Raw genomic sequence first — 24,923 nt, forward strand, 5'->3', positions numbered from 1 at the left:
CTGCAGGAGTCGGTCCCCAGCTCTTCAAGCTGCCTGCCATTGCTTGTCTGCACAACACACAACATAGACTTGTATTGGGCGCCATGGCCATCGGGGAGATAAGAGAATAAATCAACTCAGTGGAGTCCAGTGACACCAAGAAATGGGAAAGCAAAACTGACATGCAAAGATAAACTCAGAACCACCCTAGAGCCAGCAAAGAGCGTAATGTAACGGACTACAGCAACTGCATTGGATTAAGCATTGGAGCGTGGAGTCGTCTCCCCAGGGAAAATGGGGAAGGCCGCTGCTTGAGTTATTTTAAATTCGATTGCACAAAACACTGCAGAACGAAGTGTAACAGCTGGAGGGAACAATCATGCCATGTGTGGGGCCAGGGGAGAGGACTGACGAGGGGACTTACCAGACATAGGCTACTCTCTTATTAGATGCAGAGGTGGCCCTATGGAAGTGCAGACTGAAGAGAGGAATGGAGAGAAACACCTGGTGCCCATATTTCTATTCATTTTTTTAATAGCAAATTTTTCAATTTTCAGTTTTTCTTCTTCGCAGGCAGCAAATATTCTGGTCTTTTCAGATCTAATTCTGCAGCATCGCTGGCAAGTTCCACCTTTGTGAGCCCTGTGTTTCTCTGGCTGCAAAGTGCACGGATGTGCAGCATCATGGCCACTGCATGAGTGGATCCCAGTCTTTTGCACAGTCTTGTTAATTATTCAGCTCATTTCTGTTATTTAGCCAGGTGATGGACGCTGGGAGTTAAGGGAAGAGAAAGCATAAGGGATGCCCATTGCTCCAGCTTGAGCAGTCACAGCAGAGAAGCTGGAGTCATTTAACACCAGCATGTCTGCATGGAGCCTGCAAAGCTTTGCCTTCTGCCAGTGAATTAATTCTACTCCTTGGGCGATGCTGTCCCTTGACATGATCTCTAACAGCAGGTTGTGTGAATCCTGGAGGACTGGGGACCTCTAGGAGCAGATGGGAATTTAAAATGACCTGCTAAGCCTTTGGAGAGTTCTCTAGAGATGCTGACCTACTCAGACTTCAGCAGCAGCTGGGTATCACTTTCACCCCAACCCCCACCTGGTCACTTTCTGCCATCCATGCATCTGCCATCCCTGCTACACTTGGAGGAGGACTGGTCAGCTTAGCTCCTGCTGTTTAGATGAAACGTGCTCAGAAAAGACAAAGAACCAGACCTGCCCAATGCATCATGGAGGGACAGTCTTGATGGGAAGTGCCACCATGCAAGTTCTCAAGGAGTTATGGGCTCTCTCCCCCTGCGGTCTCCATGTTACTTCTGAAAGGCTTCCACAAGGGCCTGGCCTCCTTCTTCCATATACTTCTCACCAGCCAGAACTGCAGATTCAGAGCAGTGTAGCTACATTACTGCTAGGTTACAAGGTTTCTTGATGCTCAATAAAGGAGCATCCCCAAATCAATTATCCAGTGGCCTCATCACACTCTGTTCCACTCCGCAGCTTTCAGCCAGGAGTGATCTGATTTTGTGTTTTAAAATGGCCATTGGTTTATTCTGTTCATCTTGGAAGAAATGTCATCCTTTTAAATCTGTATTTTCCTGGTGTCTTTCTGGGTCTTGTGTAAACACGGATTGTTTTGCAAAAGGGCTGGGAAGGGAGGTGAGAGAATGGGAGCAAAACAAGATAATGGGTTTTTTTCAGACACAATTTAGCTTGTTTTCACCAAGGACAGATCAGGAACAGGAGACAACCCAAGAAACCTACAACCAAAACAGTTTCCAGCTGCACTCAGACAGCTTCTCCACAGAATAATTGCAATCACTCCACAAAACACAGAGGGGATGGGAAGTTTAGTAGCCAGAACCCGCTCTCACAGGCCATCTCTGCAGAGACAGTTGCGGGCTGCTATATTGTACGGAGGGGTGGAAGCATGTCCAGAATTAAGGTTGCAATCAACCTTAATTCAGTATAAAACGACTGTAACTTTGGCTTGGAGAATTGGTTTGGCCTGAGAATTGTCAGATCCACCCTGATGGCAAAGGAGAATATTTCTGCAAATCTTGAAGAAAATCTGCCCATCTGATTTTGAGTTACAAGGACACTAAGATTTCCCTGATTTAAATTGTGTCGTTTTCCTATTAAATGACAATATTCTCCAGAAAAAGCAAGATGACTACTACAAAAATGGTCAATTTTACTCTTCTGCAGCTCTCCTAGTGCAGGTGACCCACAGCACTCACTGCTCCCCCAGTCCTGGGACAATAGCCCCCAATACATTCTTTAAAACAATGAACCACCAAGGCACCAATGTGGCCTTACTCTATGGATATCTCCAGACTGGCTGCTGCTACCCCACATTGTTTGTTTGTGATTATGAGAAGATGAAGGTATCTAATTTAGATAGCAAGCTCCTTGGAGCAGGTAGCCGTTGTTTTCATTTGCAAAGCCCCCTTCACACCGATGGTGCTGTCTACACTGAAGAGATGGCATTATGGGATCAGTGCACCCAGGGAGGAAAGGAAGGAGGGATATAGATGGGGCTGCTCCAAGTCAAGGCAGATCCTCTGTCAGAATCAGTCTGGAGGGCAAGTCCATGCACTGGGTAGAGGATGGAGTTGGCTGTGTAACACCTGGAGCAGAGGAATCGGGCTGGAAGGAGGAGAAGTGTGTGAAGAAATGAAAACCTGGGAGGAAGAATGTGACTGGAAACCTGATCCTGCTAAGCAGGGAGAGGAATCTGCCATTTCCAGCAGCGGAAGTTTTTATAAATCCACCAGTCCTGGCACTACAATATGTGGCTAGTGGATGGCTTCAACCCTTGGCAGAGGCAAGAGTGAACGGACCGTATACATTGAGGAATACGTGGACCGGGACAATACCTTAAGAAACAGATCAAATAAATTGGTTAGTCTCTAAGGTGCCACAAGTCCTCCTTTTCTTTTTGCCAATACAGACTCACACGGCTGCTACTCTGAGGCTAGAAGAGAACATTAGTGGCCAACACAGTCATTACAACTATTGGGGGGGGGTCCTGGCTGGCAGCTTGCAGTGTGACAAGTAGCAAATGGAACCTTCAGAGACAACGACAGGCCCATTTGGGTACCTGGTTGTCACAAAAGCTGAGAGGTTCATAACCTTCCTTGCAACATACCATCCTGTTTCCAACCACTTCCAGGGCCTGCCACATGAACACACTGCAGAGGCCAACTGAATTTTGCAACATTTTATTTGTGTTTTGAGATTACAGAGTCTTTATTGCTGATCTAATACAATCACTCAGACATTAATATTTAAAACATCCTTTTGAAAATGTTATAGTCTTAGTTTTTACTTCCTTACTGTAGAATTATGACAGATGATTGGGTTTCTTTTCCTGGCTTCTAAAGTTCAGAACAAAATTATTTTCCTTATAAGATTTTGCTGGTGTCGCCTATCTCCTTTTTCTAATATTTAAAAAAAATTGTTACATTTAAAAAGATCTGTTACGCTAAATTTAGAGATGATCACGGAGTATGATTCCAGATTGATTAGGAAAAGCCAAGCAAGCAAAAAAGCTTACGAAAAGGCATAGCAACATGGAGAAAATCTGTAAAAGATCAGAGGGGAAAAAAGCCATTCAGAATGATTTTTTCTTCTTCTTATAGCTACACTGAAGATAAAATGAGCTTAAAATCAGCACAAACAAATTCCCTGATGAGGGCAGCACCACTACACGCTACACTAGTGACAGACTTGGGATAGGTAAGCGACCCTTCTGAGCTGCACCGTCGGGCCGCCTGACGGAGCGGTTATTGTCCTGGGGCCAGATTCAGCCTGATTTCTGACCCCATTTTCCCAAAGGGTGCCTGGATGAACATGTGACCCATAGCGGCATTTCCTAGGTGGCTTCGCTCCAGAACACAGAGACAGGCTAATGTTGTCACCTTCCCCATAAAATAAAAGAGACGAGAAGGCTGGTAGCACCACTGTGCTGGTCTGGTTTTCCCAGGGAAAACTACCAACTGTTTCCACACATTAAACTAGGGGGTGCCCGAATGATGCCCAACAGCACTGGCCACTTGGAACTGATTACAATGCTCCATTTCTGTAAAGCACAGGGACTACACCTCCCAGCTTGCAATGCTCCAGCTTGATCTGAGCAGAAATCCATGCAGGGGCCTGCAGTCTCTGAGGCTGCACCTCCACCTAAAGGGAAAGAGTGGTCATGGGCCACACTTTGGGGTGCTCTGGTCTCCCAGTCCCTCCCCCAGACAGGCAAGTGAGGAGCCCAGTTCATGTTAAGCAATGACTGTCTCTGTCTGCACAGTGCATTCCCAGCCACGCCACCTCACTTCTGCACAGCTAACTCTGTAAAAAGTGCACAAGTCTTGACTCAACTGTCTCTAGCAAATAAAGAGAGAAGGAACTTCCTTGTGTTCGTCAGTTTGGAACATTTGCACCCACTCTGTTCCAGCTCATTGACAGGAGTGTGCATGGAAAAAACCTCCCCAAAAGGATGGTGTCCTAAGATACCCTTAGCTAAGGCTGCACTTCGCTATCAGATTTCAAACCAGCATCATGGTGCTAGCCTGGGAACTCCCAGTAAGTGTACAGCAACTGCATGAATACTGTACTGCTCCCTATATGACTGAACTCAGGTCACAGAGGCGAGATGCAGGCTCACAGAGACAGTACGGCCTGGGCTGACGCCAAGCATTTGTCTAACAAGCAGTTTCACATGCCAGGCGTAACCACGTGAGATAAAGAACAGATTGATGTGTTGGATGCATCGTCATACATGGACACTGATACCACAATAGATCCAAGGGAGGAGAAGATAATGTTCCCAATTAAATCAAAGACCCGTGTTGCCCATCCCCCAACTCCCGGCTGCTGGGAAATGGTTCTGTGACTGGTTTAGTACACAGAAGAGAAAAGCCTCTCTTTAAGAAACTCTTTCCCCTTTATCCTTGGCCATTTGTGCAGCCCATGTATGCCAAGATCTTGAAGAGCTCCATGGGTGGACACATTCCTGGGGCTTTTGCCCAGAAAAAGGCCCCATTCAGACAGTGCAATCTACAAGTGAAATCCTGGCCCTACTGAAGTCAAAAGGGAGCTTTGCCATTGAGTTCCATGGGCCTGGATTTCACCCCACACGTCTACAAACAACGAAAGTGACTCCAGGATAAAGCTGGGTCACTGCAGAATAAAATAACTCAAACAATGTAAGTAATAAAAGTAATACACCCGACTGGCATCTTAACAATAATTCAGTGGTCTCTTCTGAAAATCTCAGGACCTGAATAAAATCAACCAAGAGTTGAAGATCAATTGATACATGACTGGGGATCATTCTATGATGCCTCCCTCAGACACAGCCTCATAAAACCTCCAACAGCTTACCTACAACTTTCTACCTAGGGCTCCATCCCTTTGGAGATTGAAAATTGGATTAAACAGCATACTAGAAAATTTGCTTTAAGAAACAACTGTGACATTGGACAAACTGACCCAGGAGGCAGTCTTCATCTCTAATTTTGATGATTCTGTGACTTGCCTGTAGACCACAATTTCTGTCTTTTGTGTGTGAGAACACAATGCCACAAAGACACCTCTCCCATTCATAATGGCCAAGGATTCAGAGAGGGCAAAAAACAAGGTTCTTCACTTGATCAGGTGCCAGGGTGGTGAGCATGGTATATAAAAGCCTAGGCTGATAGGTCAATGCTTCACGTGGAAGTCTGGTAAATACCACTTGAAGTAATTTTAAAAAAGAAACATGTCTTCAGTGACTCTGGGGAGATATGGCAAACTTAAAAATTACCTTGACACGCATGTCTGTGTTGTATGCAGGATCCAGACAGGACATCCTGGGCTAAAACAAGTAACAAGCATGTTTATCTTCCATCATTTCTGACTAATACAGCAAGACTTGACAAGATACTAATGTGACAGTGATTCTGAACTCTACTTATAACATCTAGATCTCAGGACAGAGCATACTCTATGGGATAATTACTGGCGCTTATTCATTTGTTCAGTGAATGAATTCTAGGGACCCTTATTTGGATTTATATTTGAAAATAAGACTCGAACAGCTCCGGCACTGGGAGTCTGGGAAACATTTCCCAGAAACAGGTGCTTTTATACACAGAAGTCACTTCCAGAAAGGACTGAAATACCAATTGGAGAACGACTGTGTCAAGAACGGTCCTCAGAACTGATCAGTTTTACTGCTTCATTCTGCAGCAGTGCGAACAACAAGCTTCTGAGTGTCATCTCGAAGAGCTACCTTGAAATGTAAGCAGCATTTGTCGGCAAAGTCACAAGGCTGTTCCACGAGCATGAGCACAAAATTCCACACAACTGCTCCATGAAATATAGCTTTGGTTGAATTGAAAAACGTTGGCACTCATCAAAAACTGCAGAAAAATACTGCAAAGTTGCTGAAGAATGGTGTGTAATTGGGTCTTAGTCCACTGGTGTGAACCGTGCAGCGTTCATCACTGACTGCGTTAGAGCAGGTGCATCTCTGCCTCATGGGCTCCTAACTCAGGCTGTGGGGTGTCCCCAGCTGATGCTATAAACTGGACTCTTGGTTACAGCTTCCCACAGTGCAAAGGCAAAGTTCATTTTGGCTTGTTGCCAAAGCCTGTCCTTGCACAATAATCAGAATTAGAGAGTTTTCCCCAGTGACTGCTGGTAAGATTTAGTGTTTCACTGCTAAGATAGCACCAGTCTCATCAGCAATGTCTAGAGCAAACAGGCTTGTGCTAGTTTCATTTTAAAATGGCATGGAAACAAAATAACAGAGTGTTCTACCCTGCAAACTGACAGACAGTTCTGGGGACTGCCTCAGATTCTGCTTCCATGTAAGAAATGTTAAGGTACAAAGGAAATGTGCAACCTTGAAATTAAGTTCCTAGACATTAAGGTACTAAAGTAACGTGCAAGCTTGAAGTCTGATCTCAAATCTTGCCTCATGCATTGTCCTCCATCCCCTGTATATTAAAATAGACATACAGCGATAATGGATTACTTGAAGCTAACGGATACTTTGCAACAAAATAATTCAGCCAGATTCTTCTTTCCTCCCCTTGCTTCCCGCTCCCCCAAAAACAAAAACCAACTGTCTCACAGTCCCCTGGCAGTAAAAAACACCATCGGCAGAGGCCGCACGTACAGTGCTCTAGTTTAATAAATAAATAACCTAACACACTGTCTACTATGTGAGCAAGTCCAGCTCTGATTTAAGAAGCTTGTACTATGTCATCCTGTACAATAGTTGAGAAAAGGCTTGGATTCTTGTTCCTTACTTCTTAAGGTTACAGCTGCAGAAACTTAATACCTGAAAAAAGAAGAGAAATAGTGTTCTCAGTTAGTGGTGGTGTATAAAACTGTACACTGTACATTGATTACTGCCAGGATCAGACAGAGTGTAATGATTTAGTGGGTATAAATCCAAAGGAGGAAGAAGACTGTTTAGGAGGGTATAACATCTTCCTCCCTTAAACACCCCATCAAATTTAGACATCTTGTGCCACCCACATGGCCCTTCAACTTTGTCCCAACATCCTAGACCCCTGGTATAATTTTCAAAAGCACCTAAGTCCCATTGACTTTTAATGACCTGACTGAAAAGCTTTAAGAGTGGATGGTTTAAAAATGGGAATGAATGCCGAAAAGAACAAAGATTATTTCAGAGCTGGAGAAAATGCCTTACAGTGAGAGACTGAAAGAGCTCAGTCTGTTAGTTTATCAAACAGAAGACTCGGAGGTGACTTGATTGCAGTGTATGAGTACATTTATGGGGAGAAAATACCAGGTACTAAAGAGCTCTGTAATTTAGCAGAGAAAGGCAACAAAAAACAATGGCTGGAAGCTAAAGCCAGACAAATTCACAAAATAAGGCACAAAGTTTTAACAGTGAGAATTATTAAGCACTGGAACAAAGTACCAAGGGAAGTGGTGGATTCTCTCTCTTTCAATGTCTTCAGATCAAGCCTGGCTACCTTTCTGGAAGATATGCTTTAGTCAAACACATGTTACTGGACTCGATACAGGGATAATGGAGTGATATTTAATGGCCTGGGTCATGTAGGAGGTCCTACTAGATGATCTAATGGTCCCTTCTGGTTATAAACTTTATGGATCTAAGTGCTTACGTCACTGCAGAATATGCAGAAAAGAAGTTTTTGAAAATTTCATCCTTTGTCTTTTGTGTGTGACTCCCACGTCCCCTAACTTCTCTATATGCAAGTCTACCATAAGCACTTTGAGGCAAAGATTGTCTATGTCCTGTACAATACCCAGCACATTGTTGGTGCTAAACACATCAATTATATGTGAAACTGAGCAAAGGGAAATTTAGACTGAACAGCAGAAAATGGTTGATAAGATCTAGAAATGGTGGAAGCCCCATAGCTTGTGACACTTAACATTGGACAGGAACACATTGCAGAATGGGAAGGAAGACTAACTGGCGTTTTGCAGGCCTTTCCCACCTCTAACTCTGAAGATAATTCTTTCTGTGTTTTGGGGCTGAGGGGTCCAAAACTCCTATCAACACTCAAGTGTTGTGTATTGTACATTATTGTTAAACATTGGGGTTCCAAAGGAGCGTATTCCGGCACAACCCCATTTGCAAGCTCACACTGATCTGTGATGGTGCAAACCCATTCTTATCCCATCTGTAAACAGGAGCACAGGAACTTAAATGAATGAGATGATTTCCCAACAGTTTGACCTGGAAGAGAGATGATCTCAGGTGTCATAATGCAGCCTTTATTTTTTACTGAGCGCTGTCAACCTATCCAGACCTGTACAGGCTCTGAGAAAGACAGTCCTTGTCCCAAGTGATTACAGTCCAAGGCCGACAGAAACAGCAGAGTTAAAACATTCTGAGGTACGTTTTCAAAGGTGCAGCTGGGAGTTATGCATGTAAATATGGCAATCTAGCCCACAGTACAATAGATGAGGTTCCAGTGCTGAAGTCTGTACTTCAGCCAAGAGTCTTGCCACTAGAAATGCTCCCCCAGGGACACTAGCAGAAACACTGCTTTGTACCATTTTGTGCTTGTCGGATTTTAAAAATAATTTGTCATTTGAGCTGGCTGGATGGTGTTACTTTGAGATTTGTCACTTTAGGATGACAGCTTCTGCCAGATACAATACGCTGCCTCATTTCACACAAAGTGTTCTGTGTGTCAGAGCTGATCGTGCATTGTCTGATTTCCTTCATTCTGTACCTCCACCATTTTATATCATGTCTTGATGTACTGGGGCAATGGGCAATTACCAGGATTCCATGGTACCTGTGGAATTAGATGCTTAATTACGGTGATTCTTCTTGCTCATATATATATATAGGGTTGAGCTGATACCCATACATGCGTGCACACTCATATATTACGTTAGCGAGAAAGAAAGAAAGAAAGAAAGAAAGAAAGAAAGAAAGAAAGAAAGAAAGAAAGAAAGAAAGAAAGAAAGAAAGAAAGAAAGAAAGAAAGAAAGAAAGAAAGAAAGAAAGAAAGAAAGAAAGAAAGAAAGAAAGAAAGAAAGAAAGAAAGAAAGAAAGAAAGAAAGAAAGAAAGAAAGAAAGAAAATGTTTAAAACCAGCACCTGTAGTAGTTTGGTTTGAAAGGCCCGTTTTTATTTAGTCCCAGGTATTTTGCTTGTTCATCTGTTAGTTCTGTCAGATGTGCATCGAACGTTGGAAGATGAAGACTTGCCACATACTCATCTGAAACAGATTCAAGCCCTGGGAAATTAGCTTGAACATGGCAAATCCCCTGGGTCCCTCCCTCGCTGAAGGAGCTCTAATGTATAAAGCCCCAAACAGACTATGGGTCTGTCTACATTGCAATGGAAGCCCGGGCTTGAGCCTAGCCCCCCTTATATCCACACACCAATTATGTTAACCTAGGGCTTGAACCTAGGCTCCCAGGACTCTCCAGGGCTGGAGGGTGTGCGCCCGTGTTAAGCTGGAACCTAGGGTCTGAGTCCTATTGCTTTAGCTTGACTCTGATCCCAGAAGTCTTCTGAATGTATCCCAGAGTTCCCTGGGGCAACTTCCTTAGTCCTCTCTATGCCAAGGATCTGTGGTGCAGTCTATTGCCCTCTCTTTCAAATGGACACCACATCTCCCTTTGCAAACGGCAGCAGCTCAGGTCAGCTGAAAACTGGTCTGCAAGCACACTACCAGACAGCCTGCAGGCTTTTCAATGGAGACTGATCAGAAGAAGCTTTTTGCAAAGAGAGCTGCTTCCTGGTCACAAGAGCACAGCCAGATTTTGGGGCATACTGCCTGGGCGCCCTGCACATTCAGCCCCCCGGAGGGCAGGGGTGCCCAGGAGTAAGAGCCAGAGAGCAAAGTGGGGACTAAGCATCTGCCCTGCAGGGAACGGGAGTGGCAGAGCTCATGGCTCAGCACAGCCAGGGAAGAAGGACCCCCAACACCTCAGCTGCTCCCCCTCCATGCAGGCAGCTGCTTGGTCCTGCTCTGCTCTCTGTCCCTCGCTCCTGGGCCCCCCTGCCCTCCTGGGGGCAAAGTGTGAAGAGGCACTTGGGCAATGTGCACTGTGAGGGCAGTGAGTGGGAGCCAGCCCTAAAACTTCCGCACAGTCTCCCGAGGATCTCTTATCCTGGCCTCCCAGGGTGCGGTGGGGGCAGGGATAAGGGATCCCCAGGGGGTGCAGAAGCACGCTGCACCCCAAGCCTTGGGGACGCACTTCACCGCTCCGCAGCCAGGCTGGGGTATGTGTGTTTTTGTTCTGAAACCTACATTTTACATCAAACTTCAAAACAGACAAAAATAAATTAAAAAACCAACCAACTAAACACACTTCCATTGACCAGCCCATTTTAAAAATTGAGAATTGCAGCGTTTCATTTTAATAGTTTGACGGCCCTGGAGACTCATGTCCTGATTATCCTCAGCTGCACATGGGTATTTTCCTGCCAGTGTGACTCAGCCTAGAGGGGTGAGCCCAATTCTCAGATCAGATGTCAGTTCACTGTAAAGCCTTCTCCCAGTGCAGTCATTCTAACGAGACAGCCACCGAAGGGGCTAATCATGCAGTTTATGTACTCGTGTGGGCACCAGAGTCCCATCGATAGCACCATCAGTTAGGAAACAGGGTGGGCAGTAGAGTTTTCCCACAATGCAACACATTTGTAGGGTTAGAGTGTCGACATGGGGTTAGGGTGCTATGCACTCGGGGACAAGGTTACTTTGACTCAGGTCTGTGCACTGCTGTGTGGACACCAGAGCCCTAGGTTTGAGCATGGGTCAGAAAATCCTTTACCTAGGCTTAAAATGCAGTGTAGACGCTCAAGCCCAGGGTTCCCTGACATAGGTCAGCTGACCCAAGTCCCACTAACCCTAGGCTTACATTGCTGTGTGGACATACCCCATGTGGCCCATCCGGACCTCCAGCGGAGTTTTGGCCCTGTAAGAAGTGCAGTGTCTGGCCTCATGGGTCTTAACATACCACATGCAAACATGAAGTAAGAGAGGAGTTTTAAAGTATTTCTTTCTTCATTTATCTGCCTGAGTCAACTTTAGTGGGTGTATCAAGCATTGCAGGAGACACGCTGGAACCTGATGCTGGTGGCTTGGGCAGGGAAGTGAAAGAAGAAAGTTTTGGTTTTTTTTTAAACCAAAGCACTGCTGTTCACCTTTACAGGGAGAAGGGCTGTGTCATTTCCATAGATCTTGACATCAATACAAACGACCTTCAAGTTGAATACAACTTATTATCCCTGAGAAAAATATGTGATTCTGCTAAACTCAGAAAAGAACTACACCCGCCTAGTTCAGCTGAAGGAAAAGAGTAAAAAAAAGCGGCTGCAAACCCTTACAGATCACACAGTGTCTCCACTGGCTACAGCAGGGCAACGGGAAGTTAGACTCCTGGAGTCTGCCATTGAATCACTGAGTGTCTTTGAGCAAATCATTTGCCTCTCTGCCTCAGTTTCCCCATGTGTAAAACAGAGATAATGCTTCCCTACCTCGCAGGGGTGAGGCAGCCTAATTCACACTTGTATCGCCCTTGGAATCTCAGGTGGCAGGGGCTATAAAATGAAAAGTACGTTCCCCCTCGTGCCTCCTAGTAATCCACACACAGGTTTTCCTGCTGAGATTTATCTTATTCTTGCACCACCTTCAAGCAGCGTTTATACACCTTTCAGATGACAGCAAATATTCATATCAAAACAAGAAAAGTTCTGGTGTCACGTAACGATGGGGAACTGCTCTGGGATTTCCAGATGTTTGGCTACTTGTGTAAGCTGTAGGATCGCTGCCATAACGAATGAAGACATGGCTGGATTTGGAAAATGGAAGAGTCTCTTAGGGAGACTGAATCCCACCCTGAAACTGAGTAACTTCTTCACTACAATGAATGTGAATTAATTAGGTCTGACTCACTATTATAGTCAACCCACATCCTCACCCTGTTTTCTAACTGATACCCCTGTGAGGTAGGGAAGCGAGATACCGTTTTATAGAAGACAGAGCAACTTGCCAAAATCACAGCAGCAGAGCCAAGAACAGAACCCCGCTGGCCTCCCCGTTCCTGCTCTCACCACCAGACAATCCTTATCCCAAGTTAGGGGGAAAAGCTAAAACACAAAACGCACCAGAATGTGAGAGGACGAAGCCAAGTCTCCAAAAGCCACTGAGAGCCCCCACCCTGTTCCACCTCAGTTAAAGCAAAGACCAGGTGATGGGTATAACCTTACCCATTTTCTTAGGCAGCAAGTAGACGTCCTGTTTGTAGCGCCCTTCAGGGGCATTGTAGAGCTCTATCAAAGCCAGAGCCTGGGAATAAAACAACACATCTGGCTGAGTAACTCGCATGTACCATGGAGCAAGATACACCTCTTGCTCACCCAAATTCTGCTCACCTGAGTGGTTGCGGTGATGGACAATACAAAGGTGGGAACAGTGGAACAGCTCAGGTTCAACAGGCGGCCCTGAGAAATAAAATAAATAAGCTCCTTAATTCACATGGTACCTTTCAGCCTGGAGGATCCCAAAAGAAGAATATAGAAACTGCTTCAAACCATCAATGAAAATATCAATATCTTCATAAATGATCTGGAGGATGGTGTGGATTGCACTCTCAGCAAATTTGCGGATGATACTAAACTGGGAGGAGTGGTAGATACGCTGGAGGGGAGGGATAGGATACAGAAGGACCTAGACCAATTGGAAGATTGGGCCAAAAGGAATCTGATGAGGTTCAATAAGGATAAGTGCAGGGTCCTGCACTTAGGACGGAAGAACCCAATGCACAGCTACAGACTAGGGACCGAATGGCTAGGCAGCAGTTCTGCAGAAAAGGACCTAGGGGTGACAGTGGACGAGAAGCTGGATATGAGTCAGCAGTGTGCCCTTGTTGCCAAGAAGGCCAATGGCATTTTGGGATGTATAAGTAGGGGCATAGCGAGCAGATCGAGGGACGTGATCGTTCCCCTCTATTCGACATTGGTGAGGCCTCATCTGGAGTACTGTGTCCAGTTTTGGGCCCCACACTTCAAGAAGGATGTGGATAAATTGGAGAGAGTCCAGCGAAGGGCAACAAAAATGATTAGGGGACTGGAACACATGACTTATGAGGAGAGGCTGAGGGAGCTGGGATTGTTTAGCCTGCAGAAGAGAAGAATGAGGGGGGATTTGATAGCTGCTTTCAACTACCTGAAAGGGGGTTCCAAAGAGGATGGCTCTAGACTGTTCTCAATGGTAGCAGATGACAGAACGAGGAGTAATGGTCTCAAGTTGCAGTGGGGGAGGTTTAGATTGGATATTAGGAAAAACTTTTTCACTAAGAGGGTGGTGAAACACTGGAATGCGTTACCTAGGGAGGTGGTAGAATCTCCTTCCTTAGAGGTTTTTAAGGTCAGGCTTGACAAAGCCCTGGCTGGGATGATTTAACTGGGAATTGGTCCTGCTTTGAGCAGGGGGTTGGACTAGATGACCTTCTGGGGTCCCTTCCAACCCTGATATTCTATGATTCTATGATTCTATGAAATGCAGCCCTGCTGGGGTGGAGCGCAACAGTCCTGAAGAGCACATAGCAACACTCAACAGAAGTGAGAAATCCTGTTCCCAGTGGAACCTGCAGGGGGTTCTAGGGACACAGGAGGTAGAAAACTCAAACGGGACTTTCAATACCGAGGCCAAGCCCTGTACTTGTGTGAAAAGGGCCATGGAATTAGCTAACAGCCCGCATCGTCAGGAGCGCACCACTTTCCCAGCCCCGTGCTGGGCACTGGCTCAGTCCCCGGGGGAGTGCCACCTGGTCAATCATCAACACCCCCATGGCGCTGCTGGAGCTTTCCCATCCGAGTACTGACTAGCCAGGCCCAGTTTAGCTTGTGAGAGCTGACGAGATCACAACCTGGGGGGAACAGAATTAGGGAGAGAGAAAGACATGCATGGGAATGCAGCCACCTGTTCCTTTGTGAAAGCCACCGGAAATATTTGACAGCAGCTTGCTGCCTTTGGCAACTTTCTTAACAGTAGGTTGTAGCCCTAGGAAACCACCATATATATAGCTCATTGTCCCAGCAGTCCTCAACTGAATCTCTGCGGCTGAGCCATCAGTGATGGCTAAAAGCTCAGTCAAACGATTTCAGAAGAATGAAATCTGACAAAATACCAGTGGGTGGGCTGCTGTGGATCACAGGCAGAGCGGGAAACACTGGAGCTGTTCGGACCATACAATATGCCAGAGGGACAGACACAGCAGGGCTTTAGGAGCAAACAAATCCTTCTGCCCAAAGAGACGTTGGTGAGCTGCTTGGGCCTATGCAGCAATCTCTAGAGGTTCTTGATCTCCATGGCTCATTCAACCCTAGGCAGCCCACTAGGGTAACAGTGCCTGACCTTCATGTGCTACTTACCTCTGCCAGCAGCACTATCCTCTTCCCGTCTGGCCAGATGACATGGTCTACCTGAGATCTCACCCTTTCCCAGGTCAGCTCAGGTGTACGTAAGCTCGCCTGAAATACAGCATTTAAACAGTTCAAGCGTGGCAAAAATATCAGAAAATAGCAGCTACAGAGCAGCAAGGGAGCGGGGAAATAACACATATAATCCACTGACACTGTTCTCCAGGCCTGATCTCTGTCTCATATGTTATATGGGTCACTTATTAATTTATTGTAGGCTGGAGATCTAACAACAGCTGTAGTTTGAATTCTTCTGATTGCAAAGCTAGCTACAAAGCAGGATGAAAACAATTTACAATTGTTTACAATTTACAATCATGAACATTAGGCCATCTTGTTGCGGGTGTCATCTTTCTTTCCAGCAACATGGTGGCTGGCAGCGGGGTACAGAGAAAAGGCGACTGTCACCATGTGTCTATGGGCAAAACAAGTCTTTCTCCTATGGGACTGCTTATAGCAACAAACACCTTCTGGACTGGCACCGCAAGGAAGAGACCGTCCTATTTTCCTGCTTAACTCCAAACACAGATGAGCAGATTTAAAGTTCTGAACAGTAATTTGCATAATTTGCACCTGGATTACAAGCAGCGTGCTGAATCCCACTCTGATACAATTTTAAACCGACTTACAAGTCTCAGCAAGACCCTTAATGATTGAATAATGTGAAAGTGCTGCTCTAATTAGCTTGCTACTGGGAAGGAGGAAAAAGGGCCATTCTACTCTTCCAGGTTTTATTTCTGAAGCTAAACTAGTGTGAGCTCAGCTCTTTTGAATCCTTTGAGGACACCACTGAAGTTACGAAGACATTTTTGGCAGCACAAAATAGTTGGTAGGGGTGGAGGTCTAGCTTATTATGCAGCCTTCTCATGCCAGCCAGTCAGAACAATGAGCACTAGTCAGGCACCGCTACTATTGACTGACTGATCTCAGAAGCTTTCAACACTATTGAGTATGAGAGCGAGGAGGGATGAGGGGAATCAATGAAATGAATGTAAGAATGTAAGAAACCCCCTCCCAGGACATACACCAGAAAACAGCCCAGTTCTTACCACATCAATTTCAGTGTTGGAATGTCCCATGTTACACACAATACAACTGTTCTTCATTCTGTCTAGATGTTCTCTTGTCACTACGTTCTTGTTACCTTTAAACCCAGAAATATATGGTAATACATACAAACGCTGACATAGCTACAGTAAGTTCACCAGTACAGCCCACTCCAACCAGCTGGGTTTTACTCGATGAGAAGTTTTGGAAAAAGGCATTCATTTTTTCATGAATTTTCCAAAAACTAGAGTAAAAACTAAATTTATTACATACATATACACAGAGACAGACACACACAGTGAAGTAGGAACCTGGCTCTTTGGCCAGCAAATGAGAGGTATGCATGAATCTATTCAGATAAAATAGACTAAAAACCCTGCTCCCCAAGGAACTTCCACCCCAAATTCAAATTAAACTCTCTGGGGTTTGAATTAGCTCCCCCTCCAGTGCCTGCACACACTATATTCTGTTCTGCTGAACCATGGTACTTCCTGTTCCAAGCCACAGCCCAGAAGGACTAAAATAGTTTGAGCGTCCTCACTGTATTTCTGCAATGAGGAAGTACCGGGAACCTCTCAGAGAAGAGGATAGCAGTGAGCCTGCTCTCACAAAATGCCTAGCCCAGTTTTGCAGATGCACGAGCTTCTTGTTGTTCTAATGAGTGTCTGAACTCTTAGGTGCTTAGAGAAGACCAACTTTGTGAAGGTCTAGAAACAAGCAGGTCAAAGTCTCATGTACCGTAGCTGCTTATCACCTCATGTGAGCTAAGGTGTTCACCATACTGGACATACACAGCTCTTGGTTGTGGGAAGAGTCTGAAGTAGACTCAACAGCCTTCTGCAGTATTTACTGGGTGCAGGTAGCTGTGCTCTGGCCATTTTTCATAGCTCCATTGGCTGCTGTTCCCCAAGCTAAGCAAGCTAAAGGTGACAGATTAAGTGTGTTCCTGGACTGTCATGAGCAGAGCCAAAGCTCCAGCAGCCAATGACAGTGTATGGGTCTGTGACCAGCAACTAATGTGAAAGTGCCTCCTTGCTTGGCAGGCTATCATCGGCTGCTGGGAGTTAGCAACTTTACCAGTATCCTATCAGTACCCGTTATTTTTATTCTATCGCTGCCCAACTCCAAGGGGAGGGGTTTGACCAGCCTATCTAGTACACTTCACCTTACAGGTACTCCCACTTCCCCGTGATATACGTACCTGTACAGGTGATGACAATGTCAACTTGTCTGATAACCTCATTGAGTTTCACAAGGCGGAATCCATCCATACTGAGAGAGGACAGAGAAAAATGTATAGAATCTGAGGATTGGCTGAAACGTACCAGACTCAAACACCCCAATGTGAGTCTCAGCTACTGACATTAACCCTCTGGGGCCAGAGATTGGGAATGCCTGATGCAGCACACTGATGGATTTGTAGTAGCACCAAGAACAGTGCTGGCTAGAGGACCTTAAGTGGGGTTGTGGGAAAAGTGACACTTCGAAAGTGACACTGTGGGGTTCCATGTCCTCTATCATTCCAGATGAAAGAGTTTCAAGTATATTCCAAGATGGCCTTTCTAGCTGTCAACCCTGCAAACTGCACTTGGGATCTGAAAATCCATCTCTACAAACAATACAGAAATTAGGTCAATGTTTTCAAACCTGGCTGCCTAACTCCATACTTAGGCACCAAAATTAGTGGCCTAAACAGCTCCTACTGACTTCAGTGGCAATTGCAGGTGTCAGCATATCTGAAAACAAGGCCATATTTCTTTAGGATCCTAAATATGGATTTATGAATGTAACTCCAGGACTTCTGGCTTGAAACATCTGGGTTTAGACTTTTTCCCATGGTAACCACCCAATCCCCCTCATTAAAATCCCTCCTGCGATATTACTTCTATGATGCCCATGAGGTGTATGATCATAATTACAATAAAACATAAACACAAGTTGTTTCCTCCTCTGGGTTTCTCTGTGTCTCCCATCCTCTCTATGGCTGTCTTTTACAGGGTAAAGGGCTGTCTATCTTTGTGACTTGTACCGTGCTGGATATATTGTTGGTATGAAGCAATCAAATTAACAATAAATTGATGCATAAGGCAGAAAGGTCACCAGCTCACTCCTTTACAGCTGGATTGTCTCTTGCAGGTTTGTGCATGTTACCAAGCAGATAGGATCAAAGATGCATGGATCAGCTCTGCTGAGTAAGCAAAGCCTAGTAGTTACTTTTCTGACCATAACTGCACTTTGGAAGTTAGATGTTAGAAGGAAAGAAGCTGGTGTGTTTAACAAGGCCCTAAATCTCCTGGTACTTTGCAAAATGACTACCGTACCTTTCCAACCCCTTTTAGCTGCAGTTCTTAAGCATAAGTGGTATCTCCACAATAAGCCAGATTTCATTTGGAGAAAATGAGGCCAGAGATCATTGCAACACCCGCACATGAGAGGATAGCTCTGTGCTTTCAGCCCCAGTTACAGCACCAGGATTTGGAATGTATGATCTGTAACTGGATGATGTGAGAAACTGACATGTTCCTTCAGTGGACTCCCCCACTGAACACAAACTGGGGCAAAATATGATATTCAGAATTAAAATTCTAATATCACTACAATCCATAACAATCTGGCAGTCTCACAGTCACTAAACCTTCAACTGCCTCTTAAAACGTCTGCTATCTCTCATAGTTGAGCTGGCTTATCAGTAGATAGAGATTAGCAGGCTGTTCCTGAGGAAAGTGACCCATTACTGATAGCAGCTGTGAGCAACAGATCACCCTGAACCTGTGGAGCTGGGACAAAGTCATTTTCAGCACTCCTCCAGAGAGTGATTGACACTGACGGGATCCTGGCCCCAGTCTTACTCTGACTGAGTACAACCTATGGAAGGAACCAGACTCCCTGCTGCCCCTTACCAGGCTTGCAGGGCACAGATGGGATCGATCTCTGTCACATACACTATGGAGCCCATGGCCTTCAAAGCAGCACAGCAGCCCTTTCCAACCTGCAGAGGGAGACGAGCACAAGGGAAGAGGATGAGATGCCAATATTACCACAGTGCACGGTATAGTACGGCAAGCACAGTCTGCTCCCGACAGAAAGGTGAAAATCTCCCCTTCTCTGTATTCAGCCACGCCACACCCTGCTGATGTACGATGAACTTAACACATGGGGGAAAAAAAAGTCCCTTGAAATATGGAGCATAACTAACTTTGCCGCAGTGTTGCCAGAGATAGGATCCAAAGCAAAACCCCAGAGCCAAATGAAACCCAACTTTAGATGAGGCTGGATCTGCCCCAAACTTTGTGGCCGGTACTAGAGAGCATTGCATTAAAATCCTGGATTCGGTTTAATTCCAGGAACACGAGGGATCTGGATCAGGCCCTAATTTTAGTAACAACATAACCAGATATTTGAAAAATTCCATTATAGTACCACACAGTTCCTTTTCTTCATACCTCCCACCCCTAGAAAGCAGCAAGCCTGGTGCATTAAAAAAAACACCAAACTTCTCACTCTGGGAAAGTCTAAGGCCATGTCTATACAACAGATGCTACAGTGGCATCGCTATGTGGCCATCGCCATGCTGCTGTAACCGCATGGCACAGATGCACACTACAGTGACAAAAAGGGTTTCTCCACTGTTGTGGGAACTCCACCTCCACGAGTGATGGTAACTGGGTTGATGGAAGCATTCTTTCATACACCCAGTTGTGTCTACACCAGGGGTTAGGTTAACATTATTACAGTGCACCGGATGTGGATTTTTCACACTCCAAGCTCTGTGGCTTTGTCGTCCTAAGTTTTAAGTGCAGACCAGACCTAAGGGGTTCTTACAACCTTTAATCTATTTGGATAGCTCAATATCAATGTTTTAATTTCCCAGTGTTTACTAACTTTACCCTTTACACACTCAGGAAACCTCATAATGGAATTCAAGGGCATGGCTGACTGGCCAAGAATTCCCCGAATATGTTTGATTGTGCAATCATTCCACAGGCTTAGTGGAACATGTGATCACCAAGTGCACTCAACTTTTAGATCAGAGTCGAACCACCTGATGTTTGAATCATGTGAAATGATTTGGGGGTTCTCAGTCCAGATCAGAACACACCCCACTATAACAGCTACTAACTAGTCCACATGTTGGCAGCCCCAGCTGAGGGAGGGGGTTGGAATATGGAGACTGAACTCCCTACTTTCATCTACAGAGATGAACCCTCCAGATCAGGTGTGAAAGCTCATTGGCAGGTCAACATTAAGATGGATTAATTGATCTTTCTTGACCATATTTCAGTGTGCAATGCCACAGCACACATCTCGCCCCCCCACCTCTCCCCAGCATCAAACTTCTAAGTACTTTTAAAAATCTATTGGTACAAGAAAAGAAAAATGCAGAGAAATTGTAACAGGGGAAAAACCCTTCATTATTGTCTAATTGGGCTCATTATTTTAAAAGCAAGTTTTAACATAACTGCAGATGAAGACAGAAGCCACGGAGATACAAAGCACGCTAGGATCAAGCTACGAGAAGAGAAGCCCTAATTTTATGTGCAGCAACCACTTGATGTAACACACAAAGCAAATTCTGTGTGATGAAATATTAAAGTTTTACCTCTCCATAGCCACAGACCACCACTTGCTTTCCTCCAAACATCATGTCCGTCGTCCTTTTAAGGCTAAGAAAAAGTGCAAGAATTAAAACAACAGAGATTAGACGCAACCCCCAATGCCAGGGTATAAAACTTAACACAGGCCAGTATTTAATGGGCAATAATGATAACGTCTCAGAAATAAGACTAGTGCTGCTACAGACAGGGTTTTTGGGCTCAGCTGATGGGAAATCCCCTCTGTCAAAGCCTATTCCATCCCACAGACAACACTGCATTTGGTGGGCTGACCATGTTCCTTTGCAGGACCACTGAAAGAATCCCAGATTTCTTCCCCGAAGTATAATTGTCTAAATGGATACATGTGTAAATCCTTTGGATCTGAAAGGGAATTACAAGTGTGTATTTCAAGGGCAAAATCTGGCCCATTGTTTCTTCTGGGGATCACAAAGTGGGAACCTCAAGGCCCCTCCAGAACCAGTCTTCCTCATGGTAGCACAGAGTGCTACCACCCAAGGCCTGGGGCTAGAACGAAGGAGAATTTTCTACACAATGGCACCCAGAAGAGACTTGCTAGGGAAGACAAACAGTGGTTTCCTGACACAATCCTGATGATTTGTACAAATAAGACTCTTCCTTCCAGTCTGTTTCTTCTTAGCTCTTCCTAAGAGTGTCCTACATTACAGCCTATTTTTAGCATGAAAGTGAATAGGTTAGCAGTGTGGGGAAGGCAAAATTCCCTTACTTTCCCAATGAATTTAGACAGAAATCCCTGCAGATTTAGCTGCACTTTTGCACAGATTTTCTCTGGCCCAGTTTAAGAGGTCTGAGAGAGGCTTTATATTAGAGCTCAATTTACTTACGTCTATTACAATTCAACGTGACACAGCAAGATAATAAGGAGGTGTTTTGAATGTCTACATTGCAAAGAGAAAAGGAGGACTTGTGGCACCTTAGAGACTAACCAATTTATTTGAGCATAAGTCCTCCTTTTCCTTTTGCGAATACAGACTAACACGGCTGTTACTCTGAAACCTACATTGCAAATAGTCACTGATCATTAACACATGCTACATACACACAGGTGCACCTAACTTCTCATTCTGTCATGATGAAAATCTGGAAGCAATTCTTCCTTCGACTGTAAGACCCCTGGGGCAGGGACAGTGTTTTCATTACACTCATGTACTTTGTCCAGCACAATGAGACCCTGATCCCTGACTGGGCGTCTAGGTGCTGCTACAATGTAAGTAACAGTAGTTATATAAAACAGTTGTATTAGCCCTAAGAGCCATTTAGTTTCACAAAACTACTTTAAAGGCACCCAAGAGACTTTGACATAAGTCATTCTATATCTAGTCACCTATATGCCCTGCATCACTAGAATTTGTAAAGGGCTCAGGAGAGATCGATTGTATTTGAACACCCTGGGAAGGCAGGGAAATATTATCATCCCTTTTTGCAATGGTGGATTGAGGCACAGAGATTCAGCAACCTGCCCAAGGCCACACAGCAAGTGTATGGCCAAGCTAAGAATTGAACTCACATCTTCTGAGTCTGAGCCAGTACCTTAGTCACAAGACCATCGTTCTCATGTCATCCAAGGAAAGAAAAAAACAAATGAAAGCACAAGATTCACTGATGCAGGAGGCTAGCGTCTACTGCTGGGGCTGGATTTGCAGTGCTGGACCCTAAAACTGATGGGAACAAATCTTCTGATTTAAGGCATCGGCTGATCACCACAAGATCAGAAGTGTTTCTGTCCCAGTTCCCCTGCACAGCGTGAGCGCTACTGATTAGGTACAATATTGGGGAATCTCTACCTTCCACTGAAACATTAGGTATTAGGCAATGAAGGACACGGGATGTTAGATTAAATGGAAAAATGGTCTGAGCCACTAAGGCAAATCCTGTGTTCTTACAAGAAATTAAACTTTAACATTTCCACATGACCCCTTAGAACATTAAGAATGGCCATACTGGGTCAGACCAATGGTCCATCTAGCCCAGTATCCCGTCTCAGACAGTGGCCGGTACCAGAGTTTCAGGGGGGTGTACAGGTCAGCGCAATTTTGGAGTTATCTACTCCTGTCTTCTCCTCCAGGCTTCTGGCAGTCAGAGCTTTAGGATCACCACGTGCATGGGGTTACATCCCTGACCATCTTGGCTAATAGCCATTGATGGGCCTGTCCTCCAGGAACTTATCTAGTTCATTTTTGAACCCACTTATACTTTTGGCCATCACAACATTCCATGGCAATAAGTTTCACAGGTTAGCTGTGGGTTGCGTGAAAAGGTATTTCTTCTTGTTTGTATTAAACCTGCTGCCTATTCATTTCATGGGGTGAGCCTGGGTTTTGAATTGTGGGAGAGGGTAAACAACACTTGCCTATTCACTTTTTCCACTCCATTCATGATTTTATAAACCACTATCGTATCCCCCCTTAACCATCTCTTTTCTAAGCTGAACACCCCTAATGTTTTTCATCTCTCCGCATATGGAGCAGTTCTGTACCCTTGAGAATCTTTGCTGTCCTTTTTTTTAAACCTTTTCCGGTTCCACTGTATCCTTTTTGAGATGGGTGACCAGAACCAGACACAGTATTCAAGGGGTAGGCGTACCATGCATTTTATAGTTGCATTATAATATTTTCTCATTTTCTATCCCTTTCCTAATAGTTCCTAACATCGTCAGCCTTTTTGACAGTTACTCCGTGTTGAGCTGAGGTTTTCAGAGAACTATTCACAATGACTCCAGATCTCTTTCTTGAATGGTAACAGTTAATTTAAAACCCATCATTATATAGGTATAGTTGGGTTGATTTTTTCCAGTGTGCATTACTTTTCACTTATCAATTTTGAATTTCATCTGGCATTTTGTTGCCCAGTCACCCAGTTTAGTGGACTTCTGTCTTTTCTAAACACACCCAAGCATGGAAGTCATACAGAGTGCTCTATTTAGTCAGGGAGCTACATACCCATCAAGAATGGATTCTCTGCAGCAGTAGAGGTTGTCAAACTTCTGTTTGGTGACAGAGTCGTTGACGTTCATAGCTGGGACACAGAGTTTTCCAGCTTTAGATAACTGGTATAACCTGTAAGGAATAAGGGAGAGAACAGGAGAATGAAAAACGAACTGAGAAAGGTTTTCCTATATTCTGCCTCCAAATGCTCTTACCTCTCTTGATTAGCTGGTAAGGACTGGCACACATCTCCATAGCCAAAGTTAGCACCTACCTGTGGACATCCTCCCAATTCTAGCATGGGAGGTATATCCCTCATTTCGTAAATGCATTTATGCTTGTCCCGTCCAGAAAAATTGCCAGTACCAGATTAGAATCTAAAGCATGTTCTGTCCTTGGCTCCTTTACATTTTTATCAAGTGCATGACAGCATGCTTCTTCCAACTTCAGATCAATACCCTTTGGTGCCCTTTCAACGCAAAATATGTGTGTTCCTAGAGCCCTCCTCCCACACTTCTTACAATTTAGGTGCAAGTAGTAAGAGCTGGTCAGAGCGAGAGACTTAAAACAGCCTTACAAAGTGCAACCACTAAGATGGGTATTTGGACCAAATCACTTATTTTAAATGGCACAGTCAGCACAGGTTTCAGAGTAACAGCCGTGTTAGTCTGTATTCGAAAAAAAGAAAAGGAGGACTTGTGGCACCTTAGAGACGAACCAATTTATTTGAGCATAAGCTTTCGTGAGCTACAGCTCACTTCATCGGATGCATACTGTGGGAAGTGTAGAAGATCTTTTTACACACACAAAGCATGAAAAAAATACCTCCCCCCACCCCACCCCACTCTCCTGCTGGTAATAGCTTATCTAAAGTGATCACTCTCTTTATAATGTGTATGATAATCAAGTTGGGCCATTTCCAGCACAAGTCCAGGTTTTCTCACCCCCCCCCACACACACACAAACCCACTCTCCTGCTGGTAATAGCTTATCTAAAGTGACCACTCTCCTTACAATGTGTATGATAATCAAGGCGGGCCATTTCCAGCACAAATCCAGGGTTTAACAAGAACGTCTGGGGGTGGAGGGGGGTAGGAAAAAACAAGGGGAAATAGGTTACCTTGCATAATGACTTAGCCACTCCCAGTCTCTATTCAAGCCTAAGTTAATTGTATCCAATTTGCAAATGAATTCCAATTCAACAGTTTCTCGCTGGACTCTGGATTTGAAGTTTTTTTGTGGAACACAATGCCATCCACAGCCTCAGAAACAACTCTGACATCATAATCAAAAAGGCTGACAAAGGAGGTGCTGTTGTCATCATGAATAGGTCGGAATATGAACAAGAGGCTGCTTGGCAGCTCTCCAACACCACTTTCTACAAGCCATTACCCTCTGATCCC

The 24,923-nt window shown here is 44.8% G+C and overlaps 1 protein-coding gene across 7 annotated transcripts in view; it reads right to left on the reverse strand.

The window, feature by feature from the left end:
* Positions 1–3,186: 3,186 nt before the first annotated feature.
* Positions 3,187–24,923, reverse strand: part of AHCYL2 (adenosylhomocysteinase like 2) — a 493,940-nt gene continuing 472,203 nt past the window's right edge. For all 7 annotated transcript variants that reach the window (XM_078851199.1, XM_073328941.2, XM_073328940.2 and 4 more), the window contains 10 exons: positions 23,536–23,652; positions 20,563–20,626; positions 18,863–18,951; positions 17,164–17,234; positions 15,965–16,059; positions 14,868–14,966; positions 12,867–12,935; positions 12,702–12,780; positions 9,579–9,699; positions 3,187–7,305 (listed from right to left, as the gene is read on the reverse strand). In XM_078851199.1, coding sequence (XP_078707325.1) covers positions 7,299–7,305; positions 9,579–9,699; positions 12,702–12,780; positions 12,867–12,935; positions 14,868–14,966; positions 15,965–16,059; positions 17,164–17,234; positions 18,863–18,951; positions 20,563–20,626; positions 23,536–23,652 — 811 coding nt within the window. In that variant the 3' untranslated portion in view covers positions 3,187–7,298. The remainder of the gene's footprint in view (positions 7,306–9,578; positions 9,700–12,701; positions 12,781–12,866; positions 12,936–14,867; positions 14,967–15,964; positions 16,060–17,163; positions 17,235–18,862; positions 18,952–20,562; positions 20,627–23,535; positions 23,653–24,923) is intronic.

The sequence above is a fragment of the Lepidochelys kempii genome, chromosome 1 (assembly GCF_965140285.1).
Source record: "Lepidochelys kempii isolate rLepKem1 chromosome 1, rLepKem1.hap1, whole genome shotgun sequence".
In the NCBI taxonomy this organism is placed as follows: domain Eukaryota; kingdom Metazoa; phylum Chordata; order Testudines; family Cheloniidae; genus Lepidochelys; species Lepidochelys kempii.